The sequence below is a fragment of the Aotus nancymaae genome, unplaced genomic scaffold (assembly GCF_030222135.1).
Source record: "Aotus nancymaae isolate 86718 unplaced genomic scaffold, 86718_ANA_hifiasm-v0.15.2.pri h1tg000028l, whole genome shotgun sequence".
NCBI lineage: Eukaryota > Metazoa > Chordata > Mammalia > Primates > Aotidae > Aotus > Aotus nancymaae.
Window position 1 is genome coordinate 7,923,650 of NW_026988441.1, and position 15,960 is coordinate 7,939,609.

The following is a 15,960-nucleotide window of genomic DNA, read 5'->3' on the forward strand; positions in this document are numbered from 1 at the left end:
GCCGGGACGACAGAGCCAGACTCTGTCTCAAAAAAAAAAAAAAAAAAAAAAAGGTCGGACGTGGTGGCTCATGCCTGTAATCCCAGCACTTTGGGAGGCTGAGGCGGGCGAATCACGAGGTCAAGAGATCGAGACCATCCTGGCCAACATGGTGAAACCCCGTCTCTACTAAAAATACAAAAAAATAGCCGGGCATGGTGGCACGTGCCTATGGTCCCAGCTACTCGGGAGGCTGAGATGGAAGAATCGCTTGAACCCAGGAGGTGGAGGTTGCAGTGAGCCGAGATTGCACCACTGCACTCCAGCCTGGCGACAGAGCAAGGCTCCGTCTCAAAAAAAAAAAAAAAAAAAAAAAAAAAACACACAAAAACACAAAAATTAGCCAGGCGTGGTGGGAGGCGTCTGTAGTCCCAGCTACTCGGCTGAGACAGGAGAACTGCTTGAACTTGGGAGGCGGAGGGTGCAGAGTGGGCTGAGATTGAGCCACTGCACTCCAGCCTAGGTGACAGAGCGAGACTAAGTCTCAAAAAGAAAAAAAAAGTAAGATCCAAAGTGATACCATAATCCATGGTTTACTCATGACCCACAGTTTGGAAAACACCAGGAAGAAGGAAGGGAGAATGAATAATCGGGGAAAGGGCAAGAGAGAGGAAGGCTGAAGAGTCCCCAATGTTTAAAACGGTGAGATTTCATGGGAGACGTGGATTACCTGCTTCTCTTGGGGGATGTAAGGCTGTGGGCTCTGAAGCAGTCAAGTGTGAGAAGTCTGAGGTCCTTTGTCAGCCAGCCCCACACTAGGCACTGGAAGGTGAGTCACTCTGGTGAGGTGACTGGGATTGGATGGGACCCAGTAGGGATGGAAAGTGCAAAGGAGGAGAAGGAGTCCAGGGCTTTGGAAGAAGAAAGGACCCCAGGGCAGGTCAGGGAAGTGACAATGAGAAACTGAAAAAGGGAAGGGAACAGAAAGCTGAAATGTGGCGTGGGGTCTGCCTGGGCATGTCCATGCCAAGTGCCTAGGGCTTCTTCCTCGACGTGGGTCCCCTGCCAGATGTGTGGTGAGTGAGGCCAGGTGTGGATGCTCCAGCATGTGTGCAGTCAGTGGGCCAGTTAGCAAGAAGCTGTCACAGGTATGGCTTCGTGACATGTGTCGGGGGGTCAGTTTCCTCTATGTTGGATTTGGTCTGTGTCTCCGAATGTCGGTTTCTGATCGTTTTCACGTGTTAGCTGTGAAACTGGGGGAGTGCGTCTGTGTGTGTCCCCGTTGGAGTGTGGTTTGGATTTGACCGTGTGTCCAGGTATCCCTGTAACGGGTGTCTCTGTGTGTGTGTGTGCCCTCTGTGCCTGTCAGCAGGTGTGTGTTACCTGATAAGCACTCCGCCTGTGTCTGTGTGGTTGCACCACTGTGTGTTCACTGTGGGTGCCTGTTCTGTAGGGATGTATGTGAACAGTTTGTGGGTCCGGGTGTCATTATCAGTGTGGGTGTTTGTGCCACTGTGTGTGGCTCTGTCACTGTGTCCATCGGCTTGTCCTGGGGACCCTGTAAGTCTGTACATTTGCGTCTGGGTGTGTGCAAGTGTGCGCCCCAGCAGTGTGTGTGTGTTCATGCCCCTGTCCATGGTGTGTGCATTGGTGACACTGTGGCCTTTTCCCTGTGAGTGCACCCCTAGGGCTCTACCTGCACGTGACTTTGTGTACCCTGGAGCGCCCGTCGGTCGGTTCGTGTGTGCATCCTTCGGGTTGCGGATGTGTGGGTCCCACTCTGTGGGTCCGACTGTCCCGGTGTCTGGGCGATAACTCGCACCCCGCCGCACCGCGCCTGGATCCTCCTCGCCCCGGGCCAGGCCCTGCCCCGTCCCCGGCTGCAGGGAAACCCCCCGCTCGGAGGTAGGGGGGGCGCAGCGCGCGCCTGCAAGTCCCGACTTGTCCGCGGCGGGCGGGCGGGGCTGTGGCGTCACGCGGGGGCGGGGCGTGGGACCCGCCGGGCGGGGGCGGGGCGGGGCGGGGCGGGGCGGCTTCGGAGCGGGCCCGGGATCCGCCGGGCGGCCTGAGACGCGGCGCGAGCCACATGCGAGCGGGTGCCTGGCGGCGGCGGCGGCACCAGTGATCCCAGCAGCGGCGGCCACGACGCGGACGCGCCTGCGGCCCGGGGAGCAGCAGCAGCCACAACCACAGCAGCCGCCACTGCAGTCAGAGCGGCAGCAGCAGCGACAGCCACAGCAGCAGCCGCCGCGGAGAGCGGCGCTCGGCGGGCGCGCCCTCCTGAAGGAAGCCGCCCGCCCCTCACCGCCGCCCCCTCCGGCGTGTTCATGCCCCCGGGGTGAGTGTGCGCGCCCCGAATCCTCGCCGGCGGCGATCGGCCAGGCCAGGTGGGCTCCCTGGAGGAGGTGACAGGAGTGCAGGCGGCGAGCAGTGCGGGCGCCCTGCCTCCCCACACCGCGCCTCCCACCAAACCCCACGAGGGACCCTGGGCTGGGGTCGCGGGGAGGGAGGCGGCTCGGCGTTGGGGCGCCGGGTCTGGGCGCACAGGTGCCTCGGCGGTCTGGCGGGTTTGTTTACAAACAATGGGGTGCGGGCTCGGCAGCGCCCCCTGGCGGCCAGTGCGACCCCGGGGAAGAGGGTCGACCCCGGGGTGCCCCAGCCCCCAAAGTCCGGGAGGGGCGGGGGGCGGCACGGAGGGGCGGCCACACCCAGGGCGCGCGCCCGCTGGGGGCGGCGACAGGGGGCGGCTCGCGGGCCGTGGAGTCTGCGGCTCCTACGGGCGGGGGCTGCGCCCCAGCAACAGCCGGTTATTGGCCCCGCGCTCGCCTGGCGGGCGGGGCGGGCGCACGTGGCGGCGGTGGGGGTGGCTGTGACAGCGGAGTGGGGCGTCTGGGACCGCCGTGGGAGCGCGCGTGTGCGGGGTTGTGGATCTGCAGGTGTCTCGCCTGGGTGTGTGCGCGTGTCTGGCTCCGAGTTTGTGCTGGGCTCTGCAGGGAGTGGAGGTGTCGATCCGGAGGAATGTTGGGGTTTCTGACCCGTCGGGGTGTCTGCGTGAGTCCCCGCCCCTGTTTGTGTGGGATTCTGTCTGTGGGTGCCCTGCCCGTGGAGTGGGTGGACCTGTGTGTGTTCTCGGTGAGAGTTGTATGTGCTCTTCAGGGGTGAGACTGGGGGTCCGTGTTGCCAGCGCGTGCTGGGGTGTGGAGGTTGGAGTGTGTGTGTGTGTGTGTTGCTGGAGTGCGCTGTTTGTGTGTTTATGTGTGTCTTGCCCGACACACCGTGCGGTGTGTGTGCTTGTGTCTTGGCTGTGGCTGGCTCTCTGTGTCTCCGGGGCATGTGTCTTTGCCCAGCGTTTGTGATGTTGCGCCTGCTAAATGCAGATGTTTGTTTTCTGTCCAGGTGTCTGTGTGAGTTGTCAGGTGTGTGTGTTTGTGTGTGTGGGGGTTGGGGGGGCTGTCTTGTCTCAGTCTGGGTTTGGCTTGTGTGTCTGGCATCAGCGTCTGGGATTTGAGGACCCAGGATCTGTGGGGTCTATGCAGTGTAGACGGTGGGTGTTGCTGGCAGCCTCTGGATGTGGTTGTGTCTGAGCCTCTGTGTGTGTGTTGGGTCTGAGGGGCTTGTCACTGCGATCGGCTGGCTCATATGTGTCATGTGGGCTGCGTGTGTGTAGTGTTTATGTCAGTCACGTGAGACCAGTGTTCTCTGTGGGTGCGCTAGGTGTGTGTGCTGCTGGGCTGTGTGGGATTGAGTTAGCTGTAGAGTGTGTGTGTGTGTGTGTGGTGCTGACAGTTGGTGATGGTGTTTGGGGGTTGCAGGAAGAGGGTGGGTTGGTGTCTGCTGGCTGTAGCCCACCTGGTGTCTGGTGATGTGTCGGGGGCTGATGGCATGTGTCTGTGTGTGCCTGATTTATGTGTGTCCTGAGTTGGTGACATGTGGGTGTGTTTTGGGGGTGTTGATGTGTGTCTGTGGGTGCGTGTTTTGTGTTGATATCTGAGTCCCGAGGTGTGCAGGTCTTATCTCTGGAGTGTGTGTGTGTCTGTGTGTGTGTGTGGAGAGGGGCATGTTTGGGAACTGAGGCAGTGCCTAGCTTGTGTGTGTGTGTGTGTGTGTGTGTTTGCAATGGCTACATTGTGTTTGCGTGTGCCCCTGGGCATATCAACAGTGGGTCAGTGTGTGAGACTTTGACAGTTTGGATGTGTGTGTGAGGATGGGTTTTGCCAGCCAGCGTGTGCTGTGTATAGAGTACTTGTGATTGTCTGCATGTGCCTGCTTTGGTCGGGGTGTGTGTGTGTGTGTGTGTATCTCGTGTGGACTGAGGAGTGATGTCCGATGCTGGGGCCATCTCAGTGTTTGCGTGCAGGTGGGAAGTAGGGTGGGCGGTCAGGCTGGCCAGTCCCGTGTGAGTCCTTGTGTGTGTGCTGTGGGGGCCTCACTGTGCCTCGCTGCCCTCCCAGCGTGCCCGTAGCTGTGTTGGGAAAGTTGTGCCCACTAGCCCCCGCTGTGAGTCCCAAGTGGAGTGAGTTTGTTCTGTGGGACTGTCACAGCTCTCATACACCTGCCAGACCCCTCCATCCGTCCCGTGTGAGCCCGGTCCTTGCTGAGAGAGCCGTCCTGGGCCCCTGTGTGCCCATCACGGTGTGCCCGGGAGGCTGCCCAGGCCAGCGGGGCCCCGGTGGTGTCGTCCCCTGGTTGGGCGTGTCTCTGTGGGGCCATCACCCCCTCCGCCGGCACACACACCTCCGCTCTTCTCCATCTGGGTCCTGACCCTGGGGAGGCTGGAGGTTCAGTGGGCCCGGCACTTCCCTGCTGACCTGCTCCTCCTCTCGTGTCCCGCAGGCCCCAGGGAGCGCCATGGCCCGCGCACGCCAGGAGGGCAGCTCCCCGGAGCCCGTAGAGGGCCTGGCCCGCGACGGCCCGCGCCCCTTCCCGCTTGGCCGCCTGGTGCCCTCGGCCGTGTCCTGCGGCCTCTGCGAGTCCGGCCTGCCCGCCGCCCCCGCCGCCCCCGCCTTGCTGCCTGCTGCCTACCTCTGCGCCCCCGCCGCCCCACCCGCCGTCACCGCCGCCCTGGGGGGCCCCCGCTGGCCTGGGGGTCCCCGCAGCCGCCCCCGAGGCCCGCGCCCGGACGGTGAGTGCCCGCCCCGCCCCCGGGGTGCTAGCAGCCGGGAAGAGAGGGCCCGGAGGCTCGGAGGAACTGGATAGTGGGAGCGGACGGGGGGAGGTGGCGAGCCCAGCCGGGCCACTGGGAGGGTGTGGCCAATGTGGTCTTTGTGTTGCAAGAAGCAGGAAGACGGAGGCTGGGGGTGGAGGGGGAGGTCAAGTGGGAAGTCCCTCCTGGAATCTGACTGCAGTCCCCGAATTGCAGCCCACTGTCTCTTCCGGGCCTCGGGCAACAGCTGCATCCCAGCCCCCCTCCCCCAGTCTGGGTCCCCTAGACCCCCCTGGATGATTCTTGTTGGAGGGAGTGTGGGCTGAGCGGGAGGATGGTCACCTCCGGGCTCTGGGGAGGGGTCGAGGGGCTTTTTGCCTTTATTTGCATCTCTTTGGCCAGGACTGGCCCTCTCCGCAGTCCCAGCGGAGGAAAGAGAGGGAGCCGGGGCCATTGTGTTGGGAAAGTCCCCTCGGGGAGGGGGGAGTCTTGGGGAGGGAAGGGTTAAAGGTCCCCTGCCTGATGGGCTGTTAACCCTGTGGTGCCCAGGGAGCCCCATTCCTGCAGGCTGGAGCTGTAGCCTGGGAAAGTGTGTCCTGGTTTCCCATCCCCCATCCTGTCCCTGCGGCCCGAGGGTAGTAAGGAAAGAGAAAACTTCCCTAGCTCAGTTCCTGGAAGCCCTGGAGAGGGACACCGATTTCAAGGCCAGGGTCACAGACTGGAAACTGAGGCCCTGGTTGTGGGCCTTAGGGAACCCTCAGGTCGGACCTGGTGGGACCGGAGGGCCGGAGCCTCCTAGAGCGCTTAGAAGGGGGTGGGGCAGGAAGGCTTCTCCCGAGTCCCAGCACCCCCAGGCCCGCGCTCTGAAGCTGCCAGTCTCTGGCCTTCTGGTCTCCAGGCCTCTGCCACATCCGGAGGTGTGGCTTCCCTGTGGTTGGACTGGAGAGGGCTGGAGACCTGAGGCTTGTGGTCTGGGTGGGGTCAGTCGCTGTATCCCTGTGTGACCTTGCGATACTCCCTAAGGGCGGGCCTCAGTTTCCCTGCCTGTCACATGGAACAGGCAAAACGTGGCCCCGTGGGGGAATAGAGGTCCTTAGGCCTGACCACCCCCTGGGGTCACCTCTCTGGCTTCCTACCTTCCACACTGACATGGGCCATGGGGACGTAGCTGGCCAAACAGGTGACCCCAGAGCGGCGTCCCCAGGTCCTTCCTGCTTTCTGGTGCTTGGGGAGGAGAAGCTGAGAAATTGACTCGGAGAAGAAGGAATCGCTAGAAATGAGGAGGGGAGCAGTGACTAGGAAACAGGGAAGCAGCCCGGGACACCTCTAGGCCTGGAGGGGTGGTGGGTGCTGACTGCGCCCTTCTGCCTCTCCAAGGTCCTCAGCCCTCGCTCTCGCTGGCGGAGCAGCACCTGGAGTCGCCCGTGCCCAGCGCCCCGGGGGCCCTGGCGGGCGGTCCCACCCAGGCGGCCCCGGGAGTCCGCGGGGAGGAGGAGCAGTGGGCCCGGGAGATCGGGGCCCAGCTGCGGCGGATGGCGGACGACCTCAACGCGCAGTACGAGCGGCGGGTGAGTGCTGGGGGCGGGGTAGACGGCAGGTGGGACTTCCCGCCGGAGGAGGGGGCGGCAGACGGCCCCCGCCAGATGTGCGGCAGCTGCTGCCCTGCGCGGCTGGGTCGCGCCGGGGACAGGCAGGTGGGGGTGAGTGGGTGGGGGGGATCGCGCGCCCGCAGAGCCGCCCCGGGGCCCAGCGACGAGGCTGGCACAGCCGGAGCCCGACCCAGGGCCGGGACCGAGAACCAGGCCGCCGCGGAGAGAAGCGGCGCGCCCGTGGCCCGCGGCCGCGGGGACTGAGGGCGGCGTTGGGCGGCGCGGCTCATATATCCCGGGCTATTTATAGCCGGTGAGTCAGCAGCCGCGCCGCGCCCGCCCCCTGCCGTCCCTCCCGCGCGGCCCGCAGCGCCACACAGCTTCCCGGGCGCCGGGGCGGCCGGGGGAGGGCAGGAGAGGGCCCGGAGCTCCGCCCTGCGGGAGGCCCCGCCCAGGGGCCCCGATTTTTTTTAAAACAAATATCCGAGGCCCACAGCAGAGAATGGGAAATAACTAACATCGTGCGCCCACCAGCCTGCTCTGTTGAGGCTGAACATTACACCCCCATTGCTTGCTTATTAAAAAGCCAAACAAAACCGCAGAAACGCATGTGGTGAAGCTCCTCACTCTCCCATCCCTTCCCCCTCCGTGCATCCAAGGGAAACCTCTTAAGTTACCCGCGCTCGTCCCCTGCAGGTGTTGCTGCTTTTACTCCGTATTTACCAGGCCAGAAACACTGCTTAGGATCATGGGGCATTCTTAGCTTAGCGTCCATGCCATAGTGTTTGTTCCTCCCCAGAATTCCTTTTTCTCACAATATTGGGCTTCAGATTCATCCTATGGGCAAAAGAGCTTCCATCCATCCATGTTTAGCCAGGCTCGGTGGCTCACGCCTGTAATCCCAGCAATTTGGGAAGCGGAGGTGGAAGGACGCTTGAGCCCAGGAGTTCCAGACCAGCCTGGGCAACATAATGAGACCCCCGTCGCTATTTAAAAAAACAAAAAATACAAAAATGTGGGGCGCGGTGGCTCACGCCTGTAATCAGCACTTTGGGAGGCCGAGGCGGGCGGATCATGAGGTCAGTTCAAGACCAACCTGACCAATATGGTAAAACCCCGTCTCTTAAAAAAAAAAAAATTAGCCGGGTGTGGTGGCGTGGGCCTGTAGTCCCAGCTACTTGGGAGGCTGAGGTGAAAGAGTCCCTTGAGCCAGGGAAGTCGAGGCTGCAGTGAGCTGTGATGGGGCCACTGAAGTCCAGCCTGGGTGACAGAGCAAGACCATCGAAAAAAAGAAACAATAAACCAGCCATTTTCGGCCGGGTGCAGTGGTCCACCCCTGTAATCCTAGTCCTTTGGGAGGCCGAGGCAGGTGGATCACTTGAGGTGGCCGGTTCGAGACCAGCCTGGCCAACATGGTGAAACACCATCTCTACTAAAAATAGGAAAATTAGCTGAGCATGGTGGCGCATGCCTGTAATCCCAGCTACTTGCAAGACTGAGGCAGGAGAATCACTTGAACCCAGGAGGTGGAGGTTGCAGTGAGCTGAGATCGGGCTACTGCACTCCAGCCTGTGTAACAGAATGAGACTCTGTCTCAAAACAAAAAACAAAAAAAGCTATTTTCATGGCTACATAGTATTCTGTTGGATAAACATAGTATCTTTCTTTATTTTCTCACTGATGGATATTTAGGATAGCTATTGTATTTTTTTATGTTTAGAGACAGGGTGTCACTTTGTCTCCCAGGTTGGAGTGCAGTGGTGCCATCACAGCTCCCTGCAATCTCCAGCTCCTGGGTTTAAGGGATCCTCCCACCTCAGCCTCCCAACTAGCTGGGATCACAGGCAGGCCCACCATACCTGGCTAATTTTTTAATTTTTTTGTAGAGATCTTATCTTGCTGTGTTACCCAGGCTGGTCTCAAACTCCTGGCCTGAAGTGATCCTCCTGCCTCGGCCTCCCAAAGTGCTGGGATTACGGGTCTGAGCTACCTCATCCAGCCTATTTTTAAATATATTTTGGATTTTATATATTGGCTTTTTTTTTTTTTTTTTTTTTTTTTTTTTTTTTGAGACATAGTTTTGCTCTTGTTGCCCAGGCTGGAGTGCAATGGCATGGTCTCAGCTCATTGCAACCTCCACCTTCCAGATTCAAGCGATTCTCCTGCCTCAGCCTCCCAAGTAGCTGGGATTACAGGTGCCTGCCACCCCACCTGGCTAAATTGTGTATTTTTAGTAGAGACAGCATTTCACCATGTTGACCAGGCTGATCCCAAACTCCCAACCACAGGTGATCCACCCACCTCGGCCTCCCAAAGTGCTGGGATTACAGGCGTGAGCCACTGCACACGACCATTGTTTATTGACTTTTTTCCTGTCCCGATCATGCATATTTCCAGGTGCGCTCCTGTGTCTCTACAGTAGGTACCTAGGTGGTCTGCTCACCGTCCACCTCACTATGTGAATGCTAGCTTGCTCACCATGTGGCACCCACGCACTGTGACAGTGGTGGGTTTTGTAACTTATGCCAATATGATGTGTACCCTTTGCCTCCATCTCCTGGCCCCAAGAGTTGCTAGGGAGTGTTGAGGAGGCTGGGCTGGTACCGGGTGACTCACTGCTTTAACCATGAGGATGATCAGGATCATGTAACCGTCTGTAAAGTGAGTTTCTCCTTACCCTGCACCTGAAGGGGAGGAGGTTAGGTGGTCCCTGCTTAGCACAGAGCCTGGATGTGGAGCTATAGGGAGTGGCAGAGGACTGCAGCTCTCTGGGCACTTTTTTTTTTTTTTGAGACGGAGTCTCTTGCCCAGGATGGAGTGTAATGGCTCAATCTTGGCTCACTGCAATCTCTGCCTCCTGGGTTCAAGCGCTCTGCTGCCTCGGCCTCTCGAGTAGCTGGGATTACAGGCGCCTGCCACCACACCCGGTTAATTTTTGTAGTTTTAGTAAAGACGGAGTTTCACCATGTTGGCCAAGCTGGTCTTGAACTCCTGACCTCAGTTGATTCTGCCTGTCTCAGCTCCTCAAAGTGTTGGGTTTACAGGGGTGAGCCACCGTACCTGGTCATTTTTGTATTTTTAATAGAGACGGGGTTCCACCACGTTGGCCATACTGGTCTCGAACTCCTGACCTTAGGTGATCCTCCCGCCTTGGCCTCTCAAAGCGCTGGGATTACAGGTGTAAGCCACAGCGCCTGGCCTCTGTACACTTTTTAGTATTGCCTTTAATTTTTACCAGTCAGGAGGCTTTCCTGGGACCTAGCTTCCTGCCTTCCCAGTTCCTAGCATTTTGGAGCTGAGAGGGTCCTAGAGACCACCTTGTCTTCATCCTGCCACTGGAGGGAGGGCAGGGGTTTCACTCAGCGTTGCCTAGAAGTGCTTCTGTTGAAGCCTCTGGCTGGCGCGGTGGCTTACACCTGTAATCTCAGCACTTTGGGAGGTCGAGGCAGGCGGATCATGAGGTCAGGAGTTTGAGACCAGCCTGGCCAACATGGTGCAACCCCATCTCTACTAAAAATACAAAAATTACCTGGGCAGGGTGGCGGACGCCTGTAATCGCAGCTACTTGGGAGGCTGAGGCAGGAGAATTGCTTGAACCTGGGAGGCAGAGGTTACAGTGAGTCGAGATTGTGCCACTGCACTCGTCTGTATAACAGAGCGAGACTCCGTCTCAAAAAAAAAAGAGCCTCTGCAGTGGAGGCTGAACTCTTCCCAGTTCTCATGGGCACGCTGCTCCTTTCTCTTCATCTCGCCGCCCTGCAGGGAGGGGCAGGATAGGTTGCAGTTCATCCTTCAGCCCCTTGTGGGATGCCTTTCCCAAATGTACAACAGGGACGGGGCGGTCACAGCTAACATGTGCTAGGCACTCGATTGCTGCCCGGCTCTCTGCCTCCTGGTCTCATGTCCTGGATGAGGATGTGACCTCCGAGGTGTGAACGTTAGCCCAGGTAGGCAGAGGAGCTAGAATAGGGTGGGCGAGACTGCTGCCTCACTTCCCCTGGAGCTGACCATCCCCACTCCTGTCACCACACTCAGGCCCCTGCTAACTGCCCCTTCTCTCTCTTTTCCCCAGAGACAAGAGGAGCAGCCGCAGCACCGCCCCTCACCCTGGAGGGTCCTGTACAATCTCATCATGGGACTCCTGCCCTTTCCCAGGGGCCACAGAGCCCCCGAGATGGAGCCCAATTAGGTGCCTGCACCCGCCCGGTGGACGTCAGGGACTCGGGGGGCAGGCCCCTCCCACCTCCTGACACCCTGGCCAGCGCGGGGGACTTTCTCTGCACCATGTAGCATACTGGACTCCCAGCCCTGCCTGTCCCAGGGGCGGGCTGGGGCAGCCACTCCAGCCCCAGCCCAGCCTGGGTGCACTGACGGAGATGCGGACTCCTGGGTCCCTGGCCCAGATGCCAGGGAAGGGAGGGCTGACGGACTCAGCATCGGAAGGCGGCGGTGACCGAGGGGGTGGGGACTGAGCCGCCCGCCTCTGCTGCCCACCACCATCTCAGGAAAGGCTGCTGTGCTGGTGCCCGTTCCAGCTGCAGGGGTGACACTGGGGGGCTCTCCTCTCAGTGCTCCTTCACTCTGGGCCTGACCTCAGGCCCCTGGTGCTTCCCCCCCTCCTCCTGGGAGGGGGCCCGTGAAGAGCAAATGAGCCAAACGTGACCACTAGCCTCCTGGAGCCAGAGAGTGGGGCGCGTCTGCCGGTTGCTCCAGCCCGGCGCCCAGCCATCTTCCCTGAGCCAGCCGGCAGGTGGTGGTGGGCATGCCTGCCTCACCTTCATCCGGGGGTGGGGGGTGGCCAGGAGGGGCCCAGACTGTGAATCCTGTGCTCTGCCCGCAACTGCCCCCCGCCCCATCAATCCCATTGCATAGGTTTAGAGAGAGCACGTGTGACCACTGGCATTCATTTGGGGGGTGGGAGATTTTGGCTGAAGCTGCCCCAGCCTTAGTCCCCAGGGCCAAGCGCTGGGGGGAAGACGGGGAGTCAGGGAGGGGGGGAAATCTCGGAAGAGGGATGAGTCTGGGAGCGGGGAGGGATGGCCAGCCTGTAAGATACTGTATATGCGCTGCTGTAGATACCGGAATGAATTTTCTGTACATGTTTGGTTAATTTTTTTTGTACATGATTTTTGTATGTTTCCTTTTCAATAAAATCAGATTGGAAGAGTGGATACTCTTTCTGCTTGCCTTCTCTACAGCATGGCCTTGGAGAAGCCTTCTAGTCAGAGGCTCTGTGAGTGGGTGGGAGAGGTGGCCTGAGTAGTTGTGGCGGCATCAGAAGATAGGCTGAGGGGCCTGGGCTCCCCCAGACTGGGATGCTCCCAGCCTTCATCAGGCTGAGGGGCCTGGGCTCCCCCAGACTGGGAAGCTCCCAGCCTTCATCATCCCCATTCTCGGTAAAAGTGAAGCTCAGCCGGGTGCCATCGCTCACACCTGTAATCTCAGCACTTTGAGAGGCTGAGGTGGGTGGATTGCTTGAGCCCATGAGTTGAACACCAGCCTAGGCAACACCGAGAAACCCCCGAGTCTACAAAAATACAAAAAAATTAGCCAGGGGTGGTGGTGTGCATCTGTAGTCCCAGCTACTCAGGAGGCTGAGGCTGCAGTGAGCCCTGACTGAGCCACTGCACTCCAGCCTAGGTGACAGAGTGACACCCTGTGTCAGAAAAAAAAGAAAAAAAATAGTGAAGTTTGGTCAGGCTTGGTGGCTCAGGCCTGTAATCCCAGCACTTTGGGAGGCCGAGGCAGGAGGATTGTTTGAGCCCAGGAATTGGAGGCTGCAGTGAGCTAAGATCAAGCCACTACACTGCAGCTTAGGTGACAGGATGAGACCCAGTCTCAAAAATAAAAAGTGGACCAGGTGCGGGGCTCACACTTGTATTCCCAGCACTTTGGGAGGCCAAGGAGGGCCGATCACGAGGTCAGGAGTTTGAGACCAGCCTGTCCAATATGGTGAAACCCCATCTCTACTAAAAAAAATAGCCAGGCATGGTGGTGCATGCCTGTAGTCGCATCTACTCAGGAGGCTGCGGCAGGAGAATCATTTGAACCTGGGAAGTGGAAGTTGCAGTGAGCTGAGATCGTGTCACTGCACTCCAACCTGGGCGACATAGTAAGACTCCGTCTAAAATGAACAAAAGGGAAGTCCCCACCAGCGCAGGCCTTCTTTGGTGCTTTATCCTCACTTTGTCCCCAGTGGATAAAGTATGCTGTAGGGGCGCTTGATATTTAATGGCTGAGTGAATGACCCATAACAGATCCAGAGGCACCACTGTGACAAGTGCTGGGGACACGGTCAAGAGACAGACCTCGTCTCTGCCCTCACAGAGACAGAAGGGAACATCTGGCCTTGCAATGTGATCAGCCATAGGCTGCCTCTCCAGCTGGAGGAGCGCCTGGAGCTAAGATCACAGCAAGTCCCCACACACTGCCTGGGGCCTAACTAGGCTGTGTTCAGTGGATGTAGAAAGGGTTGCTCCTACTGCCATCTTCCTGCAAACAGCGCCAGTGCCACACACGGCCCCGAGCCCTTTCCCTGTGCTGATACCTGATTGACAGAGACCTCAATGAGAAGCAGGGAGGTGGGCAGATCACTTGAGGTGAGGAGTTTGAGACCAGCCTGGCCAACATGGCGAAACTCCGTCTCTACTAAAAATACATAAATTAGCTGGGCGTGGTGGCGCGCGCCTGTAATCCCAGCTACTTGGGAGGCTGAGGCAGCAGAATCGCTTGAATCCGGGAGGCAGAGGTTACAGTAAGCCAAGATCGTGCCATTGCACTGCAGCCTAGGTGACAGAGCAAGACCCAGCCTCAAAAAAAGGAAGGAAGGAAGGGAGGGAGGGAGGGAGAGAGAGAAGAGAAAGAGAAAGAAAGAGAAAGAAAGGAAGAAAAAGCAGGGGCTGGGCATGGTGGCTCACGCCTATAATCCCAGCACTTTGGGAGGCCGAGGTGGGCGAATCACCTGAAATCAGGAGTTTGAGACCAGCCTGGCCAACATGGTGAAAACTGGTTTCTATTAAAACTATAAAAATTAGCCAGGCGTGGCGGTGCACGCTTGTAGTGCCAGCTACTCGAGAGGCTGAGACAGGAGAATTGCTAGAACCCGGGAGGCAGAGGTTGCACTGAGTCAAGATCACTCCAACCTGGGCAACAGAGTGAGACTCTGTCTCAGAAAAAAAAAAAAAAAAGGCCAGCAATGGTGACTCAGGCCTGTAATCCCAGCACTTTGGGAGGCTGAGGTGGGTGTATCACAAGGTCAGGAGATCAAGACCATCCTGGCCAACATGGTGAAATCGTGTCTCTAATAAAAATAAAAACTTAGCCAGGAGTGGTGGCACGCACCTGTAATCCCAGCTACTCAGTAGGTTGAGGCAGGAGAATCACTTCAACTCAGGAGGCGGAGGCTGCGGTCAGCCGAGATCACGCCACTGCACTCCAGCCTGGGCAACAGAGCTGGAGTCAAAAATAAATTTTTAAATTCACTGGGGCTGGTGGCACATGCCTACTCAGGAGGCTGAGGCACGAGGATCATAGCTTGAGCCCAGGAGTTGCAAGCTACAATGAGCTATGATCATGCCACTGCACTCCAGGGCAACAGAGCAGGACTTTGAAGCAGGGTATACAATTACATAATATGTACAGACACAGGTTCAGTGTCAGCTCCACCCCTTCCTAACTGTCCTTGCTCCTAAAGGGACGCTAGGGGAAATGGCCCCACTGGATAGCCAGGGTGTGGTAATCAGGAACAATCACTTTGGAGAAGCATCTGATAAAACTATGTGCTGTGATATGTGTCCCCTAAAGTTCCTGGGTTGGAAATGTAATCCGCAGTGCAATAGAATTTAGAATCGAGACCTTCAAGAGGTAATTAGGGCCAGGCGCGGTGACTCGCGCCTGTAATCTCAGCACTTTGGGAGGCCGAGGCGGGCGGATCATGAGGTCAAGAGATCAAGACCATCCTGACCAACATGGTGAAACCCCATCTCTACTAAAAAATACAAAAATTAGCCAGGCATGGTGGTGCGCTCATGTAGTCCCAGCTACTCGGGAGGCTGAGGCAAAAGAATCACTTGAACTGGGAGGCGGAGGCTGCAGTGAGCCAAGATTGTGCCACTGCACTCCAGCCTGGTGTGAGCGAGACTCCATCTCAACAACAACAACAACAACAACAAAAAAAGAGGTAATTAGGTCACCAGGGCTCTGCTCTCAGGAACACAGTAATGTCATTGTCACGCAAGTGAGTGAGTTTGCACAGGAATGAGTTCCTTATAAAGAATGAATTCACCCCTTTCTCTCTCAGATAACATGCCTTCCACCATGTTACAATGAAGCAGGGAGGCCCTCACCAGATACAGGCCACACCATCTGGGACTTCTCGGTCTTCAGGTTCGTGAGCCAATAGATTTTTCTTTTTTTTTTTTTTGAGAGGGAGTCTCGCTCTGTCTTCCAAACTGGAGTGCAGTGGTATGACCTCGGCTCACTGCAACCTCCGCATCCTGGGTTCAAGTGATTCTCCTGCCTCAGCCTCTCTAGTAGCTGGGATTACAAGCATGTGCCACCATGTCAGGTGAATTTTTTTGCAGAGATGGAGTTTCAACATGTTGGCCAGGCTGGTCTTGAGCTACTGACTTCAAGTGATCCACCCACCTTGGCCTCTCAAAGTGCTGGGATTACAGATGTGGGTCATTGTGCCCAGCCAGATTTCTGTTCATTATACATTCCCTAGTCTGTGCTACTCCGTTACGGCAGAACAAAACAGACTAAGACATGGTGTCAAGATGAGAATGCACGGACCTTGTGCCAGCAACAGCTTTTGTGGGCGTCCCCCTTACAAGAGCACAGGTGCATACAAGTATCCAAGTACTAGCTATGCACAGAAGCATCTAAGCATCCAACAGCAATTGAAGGGTAAATAGTCTCATGTAGTGGCCAGGCCAAGTGGTTCATGCTGTAATTCCAGCACTTTGGGAGGCTAAAGCAGGAAGATCACTTGAGCCCAGGAGTTGAAGACTAGTCTGGGCAACAAAGCAAGACCCTGAGTTTACCAAAAAAAATGTTAGCTGGGTGTGGTGGGGTCTACCTATAGTCCCAGCTACTCAGGAGGCTAAGATGGGAGGATCTCTTGAGCCAGGAGGTAGAAGATACAGTGAGCTATGATGGGGCCACTGCACTCCTGCCTGGGTAACAGAGCAAGACTGTTTCGAAAAAAAAAAAGTTCTTAGGCAAAGTGGCTCACACCTGTAATTCTAG

General features: G+C 57.7%; 1 protein-coding gene across 2 annotated transcripts; it reads left to right on the top strand.

Annotated features, from left to right (window-relative positions):
- The first annotated feature begins 459 nt into the window (after nucleotides 1-459).
- On the top strand, nucleotides 460-11,880 carry BBC3 (BCL2 binding component 3). 2 transcript variants are annotated; one of them, XM_021668548.2, is made up of 4 exons: nucleotides 460-808; nucleotides 4,813-5,101; nucleotides 6,500-6,690; nucleotides 10,784-11,880. In XM_021668548.2, the coding sequence occupies exons 1-4, from the start codon at nucleotides 692-694 to the stop codon at nucleotides 10,898-10,900; spliced, it is 714 nt and encodes a 237-aa protein (XP_021524223.2). In that variant the 5' UTR covers nucleotides 460-691; the 3' UTR covers nucleotides 10,901-11,880. The 2 variants fall into 2 exon arrangements, with proteins under 2 accessions (XP_021524223.2, XP_064237194.1); XM_064381124.1 differs by lacking the exon at nucleotides 460-808 and adding an exon at nucleotides 2,047-2,317.
- The last annotated feature ends 4,080 nt before the right edge of the window (nucleotides 11,881-15,960 follow it).

Coding starts and splice junctions, on each gene's coding strand:
- BBC3 (XM_021668548.2), top strand. CDS start 692: ATGGGAGACGTGGATTACCTGCTTCTCTTGGGGGATGTAAGGCTGTGG. Junction 5,102..6,499: donor CCGAGGCCCGCGCCCGGACG/GTGAGTGCCCGC, acceptor TGCCTCTCCAAG/GTCCTCAGCCCTCGCTCTCG. Junction 6,691..10,783: donor ACGCGCAGTACGAGCGGCGG/GTGAGTGCTGGG, acceptor TCTTTTCCCCAG/AGACAAGAGGAGCAGCCGCA.